A 10,000-nucleotide genomic window follows, 5' to 3' on the forward strand; every position below is an offset into this window, starting at 1 on the left:
AAAAGTTACAAAATGACACCTTTTAGCATAATACAATATGCCAGGGGTGTCAAACTCAATCACAGAGAGGGCCAACATTAAACATTGGGACTACGTTGAGGGCCAAACAGGGTCAACATTTAATAAACAGGATAGAAGGGATAATGGTTAAAGGCTACATTCTATTACGCAGATGTACCAGAGCCAGATGTTTGGCATCTTCTCTTGGCTGCCAGTTCATTAATGTCTGGGTTAAGTTCTGTTCTGTGGAAACCCTCAAGATGGAGTGAAGGTGAGCATCAGTGAGACTCCTGTGTGGCTTTTTGTTCCTCTTCATCACAGAGAACAGCTGCTCACACAGGTATGTGCTTCCAAACATGCAGAGCATTGGAGCAGCATGTAGGCGGAGTTGAGGCATCGTTTCAGGGATGAAGCTTGGAGACTGTGCAGCGCCCACAGAGTCACACTTTGTCATTACACTGGAGGGCCATCAGCTCCATCTGGAGGTGCACAGGTGCTCTTTCCACGTCAACTGCAAACGGATCGCTGAGCAGGTCAAATTTAAATTTCTGAGCTGCAAAGTCGGCAAATCGCCGAGTGAACTCTGTGCCAAGTGTGAGACCAGTTTATCAGCAACATGCTCAGTCTGGAACACGGCGGTGAGACACGGTTTGAAACACGGACAGCGACCCAAGTTTCCTCTCACATGTCTGTGATCGCACATGTCTGTGGTCATACATGTCTGTGATCATACATGTCTGTGATCATACATGTTTGTGGTCATACATGTCTGTGATCATACATGTCTGTGATCATACATGTCTGTGGTCACACATGTCTGTGGTCATACATGTCTGTGATCGCACATGTCTGTGATCATACATGTCTGTGATCATACATGTCTGTGATCATACATGTCTGTGGCCATACATGTCTGTGATCATACATGTCTGTGCCATACATGTCTGTGATCATACATGTCTGTGGTCATACATGTCTGTGATCGCACATGTCTGTGGTCATACATGTTTGTGGTCATACATGTCTGTGATCATACATGTCTGTGATCATACATGTCTGTGGCCATACATGTCTGTGATCATACATGTCTGTGGCCATACATGTCTGTGATCATACATGTCTGTGGCCATACATGTCTGTGGTCATACATGTCTGTGCCATACATGTCTGTGATCATACATGTCTGTGGCCATACATGTCTGTGATCATACATGTCTGTGGTCATACATGTCTGTGATCGCACATGTCTGTGGTCATACATGTTTGTGGTCATACATGTCTGTGATCATACATGTCTGTGATCATACATGTCTGTGGCCATACATGTCTGTGATCATACATGTCTGTGGCCATACATGTCTGTGATCATACATGTCTGTGATCATACATGTCTGTGGTCACACGTCCCTGATGCTGGAGGTTCAGCGCAGTGAGCTGCTGTGTCGTTAATGTCGCACATACAGGTCAGCTCACATCGCCACGTCACATCAGTTATGATAGACATGTGATTCTCGCGGGCCGGATATATTTGTACCGAGGGTCGTAATATTTGAGTTTGACATGTCTGCTGACAATTTAATGAAGATCTCAATGTGTTGATCCTTACGAGGCTTTTATTCTGGGTCGGAATGTTGTCCAGGGTTCAGTTCAGAGTCTGCATTTTTCCTTTTAAATATTTCTCCATCGCTGTCTCGTCACCTCAACCTCTCCATCATTTAATTCTACTGTTTTAAATTAACACGCTCATTATTGCGCTACCTACTGCCACTGTCTCCCCCCCTCCTGTCTGACTTTCTCCTGACTCCCCCCCTCCTGTCTGTCTCTCTCCCTCCTGTCTGTCTCCCCCCCTCCTGTCTGACTCTCACCTGTCTCTCTCCCTCCTGTCTGTCTCCCCCCCTCCTGTCTGACTCTCACCTGTCTCTCTCCCTCCTGTCTGTCTCTCTCCCTCCTGTCTGTCTCCCCCCCTCCTGTCTGACTCTCTCCTGACTCCCCCCCTCCTGTCTGTCTCTCTCCCTCCTGTCTGTCTGACTCTCTCCTGTCTGACTCTCTCCTGTCTCTCTCCCTCCTGTCTGTCTTTCTCTCTCCTGTCTGTCTCCCCCCCTCCTGTCTGACTCTCTCCTGTCTCTCTCCCTCCTGTCTGTCTTTCTCTCTCCTGTCTGTCTCTCTCCCTCCTGTCTGTCTCCCCCTCTCCTGTCTGACTCTCTCCTGTCTCCCCCCTCCTGTCTGTCTCCCCCCCTCCTGTCTAACTCTCTCCTGACTCCCCCCCTCCTGTCTGTCTCTCTCCCTCCTGTCTGTCTCTCTCCCTCCTGTCTGACTCTCTCCTGACAACCCCCCTCCTGTCTGTCTCCCCCCCTCCTGTCTGTCTCTCTCCCTCCTGTCTGTCTCTCTCCCTCCTGTCTGTCTCCCCCTCTCCTGTCTGACTCTCTCCTGACAACCCCCCTCCTGTCTGTCTCCCCCCCTCCTGTCTGTCTCCCCCCCTCCTGTCTGTCTCTCCCCCTCCTGTCTGTCTCTCTCCCTCCTGTCTGTCTCTCTCCCTCCTGTCTGTCTCCCCCTCTCCTGTCTGACTCTCTCCTGACAACCCCCCTCCTGTCTGTCTCCCCCCCTCCTGTCTGTCTCTCTCCCTCCTGTCTGTCTCCCTCCCTCCTGTCTGTCTCCCCCTCTCCTGTCTGACTCTCTCCTGTCAACCCCCCTCCTGTCTGTCTCCCCCCCTCCTGTCTGTCTCTCTCCCTCCTGTCTGTCTCTCTCCCTCCTGTCTGTCTCCCCCCCTCCTGACTGACTCTCTCCTGACTCCCCCCCTCCTGTCTGTCTCTCTCCCTCCTGTCTGTCTCTCTCCCTCCTGTCTGTCTCCCCCCTCCTGTCTGTCTCTCTCCCTCCTGTCTGTCTCCCCCCCTCCTGTCTGACTCTCTCCTGTCTGTCTCTCAGGAGAAGAGGATCTCCAGCCTTGACTCCTCTAACAGTCGTCTGATGGCCGCTCTGACTCAGCTGAAGGAGCGCTACTCTGTGACATCACAGAGGAACGGCCTGTCTCCTAGCAACACGTCATCGCTGCAGATCACAGAGAACGGAGAGTTCCGGAATTCCGGCATTTAATCAATCAATCACAGAGCGGGATCTGACCTCTGACCTGACTCCACCCCTCAGTTCATATTTTAGTTTTGCATGTTTCCTTTTTCAACATCTTCTGATGTCAGATCCGTTTTTCATTGCTACTTCCTGAAACTTTTTAATTTTAGCTGAACTCCACCTATATATGACTCTGGTCCAATTAGACCAACTAGAACAACTCCACCTATATATGGCTCTGGTGTGACTGGACTTACTAGAACAACTCCACCTGTATATGGTTCTGGTGTGACTGGACTTACTAGAACAACTCCACCTGTATATGGCTCTGGTGTGACCAGAATAAGGCTATACATACAACTTTGGTCCAAGTGTTGTAACCTCGTCTGTATATGGCTCAGGTGTTTATTTGAAAGTTAAACTGTATATATTCATCATTTTTTAGGCTCTTTATGTTTAGAATCTGTCTGAAAGGAACAGTCAACACTTTAGTCTCGGCCATGACGTACAGAGTCAGATCCGATCCTGGAAGCAGGGAGGAGCCGTTAGCTTAGCTCGATGTGTTGGTCGTTCTGGGCTTCCGTAGTTCAGAGAATTTGGCGTTTGTTTCAGAGAGTTTACTTATTTTAATGTTCAGATTTATTGTAAAACAGTAAACACAATTGTGATGAAAAGTTTGTGAACACACACTACTGGACTCTACTGGACTATACTGGGTTCTAATGGACTCTGCTGAGCTCTACTGGATTCTTCTGGACCTACTAAACTCTACTGGGCTCTAATGAACTCTAATGGACTCTGCTGGACTTTACTGGGCTCTAATAGACTCTACTGAACTCTACTAAACTCTACTGGACTGCTGGACTTTACTGGGCTCTACTGAACTCTGCTGGGCTCTAACGGACACTACTGAACTCTGCTAGGCTCTAATGGACTCTACTGAACTCTGCTAGGCTCTAATGGACTCTACTGAGCTCTAATGGACTCTACTGTGCTCTAATGAACACTACTGGACTCTAATGGACTAATTAACTCTACTGGACTAATTAACTCTTCTGGGCTCTATTGGACACTACTGGACACTACTGGGCTCTAATGGACTAATGAACTCTACTGGACTCTACTGTGGCTTGTATCTGTTCTTGTTATTTATTATAAAGAGATGCTCCAATAAACTATTAATCTATCAAACTGTTGCTATGGTGATGAGTGACACCTCACAGGTTTTATTTATCAGAACAAAGCAGTGAGACTTAATGTATAAACAGGAAGTGATGTCACTCTTTTTCGTGGTTCCAACCCAGGAACCAGCCGGTGAAGGTTGGTGGTTCAAATCCCTGTTTCACCACCACAGTCGAGGTACGAGGGTCTCTGTCAGCCGGGTCGCTCTCCAGGTACCTGAAAGCTACACACAGTTAGCTGTTAGCATCCAGGAACACCTGGACCAGGGGGTACATCCCAAGTCTCTTATTTGCCATTTCCTCACTCCTCAATTCTCGCTTGAACAGGAAGTTGTTCTGCTCCTCCATATTGACGGCCGTCCCAAAGCTCTTATTTAGCTCTGAGGAGCGAGGATGGAGGAGAGAGGAGAGAGGAGGGATCTCTGAGGAGCCATGAGCGAGGACGCACGAAAACAGTCTTCTAGGAAGTGTTTTAACGGTGGACACGCCCCCTCATTGTTCATCAGTGATGTGATTGGACGCTGCAGCCGATCGGACTGATACAATTTGTTTCAACATGTAAACAGTGAAGACGGATCAGATTAAACTCTAGTTTATATTTGATGTGTTTAAATATATGTTCATAGTCTGAACAACAGAAGGACCACAAACAACTTTCTTCATTTATTAGAAAGATTTGTCTTTTCAATGATCTGATATTTCCTCCAATAACTTTTATTATGAATTCAATTAAAATCAGAGAGCTTTTCACACCATTGATCATCATTTCATTCAGTCACGCGAGGCTGATCATTCAGAGGGTTTGATGAGTTTTATCATTTAAGAGAAACCATAACCATGTTCTGGGTTATATAATAATGACGTCACAATCACAATTTAAAAAATTACAGACGCAAATAATTCATAAATAAGTCAAAAGCATTCCGTTGGTATAAATCGATCCTGATCTTATAAACAGAACACAGTTTATTAAAGAGGAAACGGAGAAAACACCTCTACAGTGATGATTACTGTATCTTTATTAGTTATTAGTAGTATTAGTTGCAAGATGGCGCCGTGCCAACGGCAGCCTGTTGCAGCAGCTCCCTGTGTGTGTTTTAATTGTAGTCTTTTTTCACTCTTCCCCCTCTTCTTTTTGTTTTTTCTTTTCCTTAACATTTGGTTTTACGGTCAGACAAAGGACCGTAACTTTTTTCCGAACTTTTTCCGTGGCATTCTGTTACTTTTCTCCCCCTTCGTAACGGAGAGCCACACACAATGAGCGGGGCCATTGTTTACTCCCGCGACCAGCTGATCGCGCTGAGTGAGCCGAGGCTGACGCCCGGCGCCAGGCCTGAGATCCCGAAGGAACTGCGGAGAAGACGTCGGGGCTGTAGGTCTGGCGCTAAGCGGAGGGCTTCGAGGAAGATATTCAAACCCTCGGTACCGGCGATTATAATGGGGAACGTGAGGTCTTTGGCAAATAAGACGGACGAGCTCGGCGCGCTGGTAAAGACCGTGAGGGTCTTCCGTGAGTGTAGCGTCATGTGTTTCACGGAGACATGGCTGCACGCGGATTTCCCCGACCACAGTGCGTCGGTGCCCGGCTTCAGGACTTTTCGGGCGGACAGAGACGTTATACAGAGCGGTAAGAAGAGAGGTGGCGGGATTGCAGTGTATGTGAACGAGAGGTGGTGCAATCCCGACCACCTGTGTGTGAAGGAACGTTTCTGTAGCCCGGATATTGAACTGTTAGCCGTGGGAATGCGTCCTTACTATTTGCCGAGGGAGTTCTCATCCGCCATTGTTGTGGCTGTGTACATACCTCCATCAGCTGACGCTGAGAGAGCAGTGGACACCATCCACTCCACTATATCTGGACTGATGAGTCAACATCCTGGTGCATTTTTGGCAATTACTGGAGACTTCAATCACACCACCCTGGATAGAGCACTGCCTACATTCCACCAGTATGTTGACTGCCCCACATGGAACAATACAACTCTGAACCTATTGTATGCAAATGCGATTGATGCATACAGTACCACTGCCCTCCCCCCGCTTGGCAGGTCCGATCACAGCCTGATCCTGTTGACACCCAGGTATGTTCCTCTGGTACAGAGACAGCCTGTGACCACCAGGACTGTGAGGAGGTGGTCTCAGGAGGCTAAGGACGCCCTGCAGGACTGCTTTGAGTCAACGGATTGGGATGTGCTGTGTGGACCACATGGGGAGGACATCAACAGCATGACGGACTGTATCACAGAATACATAAAATTCTGTGAACACACTACCATTCCATCCTGGACTGTACACTGCTTCCCTAACAACAAGCCATTGATCACCAGCGACCTGAAAGCACTTCTTAATAAGAAGAAAGCTGCTTTCAGGTCTGGGGACAGGGATGAGCTCAGGAGAGTCCAGCGTGACCTGAAGGTGAAGATCAGGGAGTGCAAGGACACCTACAGGAGGAAGCTGGAGGCCAAACTCCAGCAGAACAATGTGAGGGAGGTGTGGACCGGGATGAAGCTGATTACTGGCTTCAAGGTTGGAGGGAGACAACCAGGGAGCTCCCTGGAGAGGGCCAACGAGCTAAACTCTTTCTTCAATAGATTTAGCTCACAGCCCTCATCTGTCTCCTCCACACACCTCACCTCACAAACACCTCGGCTGCCTCCTCCCCTCCCCCCTCTGTCCCCCCTGGTGAGCGGCACGGACAATGAGCCCTCTACTTCAAAGGGCTCTTCCACCACCGACACCATGACCACCCCCCCCCCCCCTCTCTGTGACGACTGGCCAGGTTAGAAGACAGCTGGAGAGACTCCACCAAGGAAAGGCTGAGGGACCTGATGGCGAGGGACCTGATGGCATCAGCCCCAGGGTCCTGAAGACCTGCGCCATCCAGCTGTCTGATGTCCTACAACACCTCTTCAACCTGAGCCTGAAGCAGGAGGAAGTCCCGGTGCTGTGGAAGACGTCGTGCCTGGTTCCTGTTCCTAAGAAGACGACACCATCTGGCCTCATTGACTACCGACCGGTTGCCCTCACATCCCATGTGATCAAGGTGCTGGAGAGGCTGGTCTTGGCCCACCTCCGACCGCAGGTGAAATCATCACTGGACCCTCTGCAATTTGCAGACCAGCCTCATGTGGGAGTGGACGACTCCATCATCTACCTGCTGCAACGAGCTCAGTCACACCTGATGGAACCAGTGGCTCTGTGAGAATCACTTTCTTTGACTTCTCCAGTGCATTTAACACCATCCAACCACTGCTGCTGAGTGAGAAGCTGCGGGAGTTGGAGGTTAACGCATCCACCGTCTCTCTTTCCTTGCGTCTCTCCATGCATCCCTGGTGGGAGGGACTAAGACGCAAGGAAAGGATGCAAGTAAGGGAAACGGGGATGCAATTAAGAGACTTGGGATGTACCCCAGGTGTACACACAGTTAGATGTTAGCGTCAAAGGACTCATTGAGTGTCCACTGAGACAAACTGACTTCCTGTCTGTCTCACCTGACGCCGTCGCCTCAGTCTTCTCCTCCTCACGAGCCTCGTTTCCGATCCAAACAAACACCTGCACGAGGACACAGGAAGTGAGGAGACAAAGGGGCCACGTGTGGGATAAGTTACCATGGTGATGGCTGGAGTCTCACCTGGTCCCATGTATCCAAGATCATTACATCATCAGGAATGAGGTCGTCCTGCATCAGCTCACCTGGAACCTCCTCCATCTGAACAAACACACACACACACACACACACACACACACACACACACACACACACACACACACACACACGACCCCTTTGTTACCATAACACCTGAAAATCTGGCACCCATGTCTCCAGTATCCTAGCTACGACCCCTTAGTGATCACCAAACAAAGACCTGAGAAACAGGTGAGAGACGGGTGAGAGACAGACAGACCATAAAGGTTCCCGTCTTGTTGGAGCAGGCGAACAGACGAGGAGGATGAGCCTCCAACTTGTTCTTCAGCCGGGGGGATCGACAGTAGTCCTCCTGACCCCCCAACACATCCCAGAATGCATCTGGAACCAAACACATATCAGTGCAGGTCATTGTGGACCACACAGACTCCCCCTCACCTTGCTCCTCCCCCCTCATCCCCTCACCTTGCTCCTCCCCCTCCTCCAGAGGTGTGGGGGTCACCTGCAGGAGTCCAGCCAGGTGCTCTGCTCCCTGGGCTTCAGCTGAACTGCTGCTGCTCCCTCTCCACATCCAGGATCCAGACGAGGAGACCAGCAGGAAGACGTCACTGGAGTTCAGATTGGAGGAGGATGGATCCACCTGAGGAGGACCAGAGGAGTCACTGGTCAAACTGGTCAGACAGGACTAATGTTGGAGACAGATTACAAACCAGGCCGATGGCGATATTACATTACATTACAGTCATTTAGCAGACGCTTTTATCCAAAGCGACTTACAATAAGTGCATCAACATTGGTAATCAAAAGAACTACTAGTCACCAGAAGTCATGAGTACATTTCCTTTAAACAAGCATCTAAGAGCCTGAAGCAGAGCATAACTCAGAGCCAAAGGACAGAAACAAGAGAAACAGTTAGTGCTATAAGTAATACCAATACAATAAGTGCAACAAGCTAGTATGAATACAATAAGTGGTGAGTGGAAGGCTCAGAGTAGCACTTCCTGAAGAGGTGGGTCTTCAGCCTGATGAAAGATGGGCAGCGACTCCGCTGTCCTGACATCAGTGAGGAGTTCATTCCACCACTGTGGGGCCAGGACAGAAAACAGACGTGACCGGGTCGATCGGCCGCCAGGACCTCTGAGCGACGGGGCAGCAGAGAGAAGTGGTCGGGCGGGGGTGTAAGTCTTGACCATGGTCTGGAGATAGGAAGGAGCTGTTCCTTTCACTGCCCTGTATTCTAGCACCAGAGTCTTAGACTGGATGAGCTCTTACAGGTAGCCAGTGTAGAGAACGGAGAAAGGAAGTTGTGTGGGAGAACTTGGGGCGATTGAACACCAGGCGAGCTGCGGCTTTCTGGACAAGCTCCAGAGGTCTGATGGCCGACGCCGGGGCTTCGGCGAGTAGAGAGTGTCAGTAGTCCAGGCGGGAGATGACAAGAGCCTGGATGAGAACCTGCGCCGTCTCGTCAGTCAGGAAGGGACGAATCCTCCTGATGTTGTAGAGCAGGAATCTGCAGGAGCGTGTAACGGATGAAATGTTTGCCGAGAATGACAGTTGGTCATCCAGGGTCACACCCAGGTTCCTCGCGGTCCGAGTTGGCGTCACCACGGTATCATCAATAGTGATGGACAAGTCCCGGTGCGAGCAACCCTTCCCCGGGAGGAACAGTAGCTCAGTTTTGTCTAGGTTGAGCTTGAGGTGGTGTGTCGTCATCCACTTCGAGATGTCAGCCAAACACGCAGTGATGCGTGTCTCCACTTGGGTGTTACCGGGGGGAAATGACAAGACCAGCTGGGTGTCATCGGCATAACAATGGAAGGAGAAGTCATGCGAGCGAATAACAGAACCCAGAGATGTTGTGTAGAGCGAGAAGAGAAGGGGGCCCAGAACTGACCCTTGCAGAACCCCCGTAGTCAGCATGCGTGGTTCCGACACGGCCCCCCTCCAGGTCACCTGGTAGGATCGACCCGTCAGGTAGGATGCAAACAGGGAGAGTGCAGAGCCTGAGACGCCCATCCCCTCGAGGGATGAGAGGAGGATTTGATGGTTCACAGTGTCAAACGCCGCAGACGATATGACGGACAACTGGATTACTAAAGCGAGTGCGGGG

General features: G+C 50.1%; 2 protein-coding genes across 3 annotated transcripts in view; one reads left to right on the forward strand and one right to left on the reverse strand.

Moving 5' to 3' along the window:
* The window catches only part of LOC137867042 (disabled homolog 2-interacting protein-like), a 19,840-nt gene extending 15,586 nt beyond the window's left edge, over positions 1–4,254 (forward strand). The window contains exon 18 of the mRNA XM_068703445.1: positions 2,923–4,254. Coding sequence (XP_068559546.1) covers positions 2,923–3,090 — 168 coding nt within the window. The 3' untranslated portion in view covers positions 3,091–4,254. The remainder of the gene's footprint in view (positions 1–2,922) is intronic.
* Positions 4,255–4,339: 85 nt separating this feature from the next.
* LOC137867045 (gelsolin-like) overlaps positions 4,340–10,000 on the reverse strand; it is a 12,736-nt gene continuing 7,075 nt past the window's right edge. For both annotated transcript variants that reach the window (XM_068703448.1, XM_068703449.1), the window contains 5 exons: positions 8,356–8,530; positions 8,150–8,271; positions 7,876–7,953; positions 7,736–7,796; positions 4,340–4,468 (listed from right to left, as the gene is read on the reverse strand). In XM_068703448.1, the coding sequence (XP_068559549.1) occupies positions 4,341–4,468; positions 7,736–7,796; positions 7,876–7,953; positions 8,150–8,271; positions 8,356–8,530 (564 nt within the window). In that variant the 3' untranslated portion in view covers position 4,340. The remainder of the gene's footprint in view (positions 4,469–7,735; positions 7,797–7,875; positions 7,954–8,149; positions 8,272–8,355; positions 8,531–10,000) is intronic.

The sequence above is a fragment of the Cebidichthys violaceus genome, unplaced genomic scaffold, assembly GCF_023349555.1.
Source record: "Cebidichthys violaceus isolate CVI_PGR_0920_01 unplaced genomic scaffold, fCebVio1.0.p SCAF_9, whole genome shotgun sequence".
Taxonomy (NCBI): domain Eukaryota; kingdom Metazoa; phylum Chordata; class Actinopteri; order Perciformes; family Stichaeidae; genus Cebidichthys; species Cebidichthys violaceus.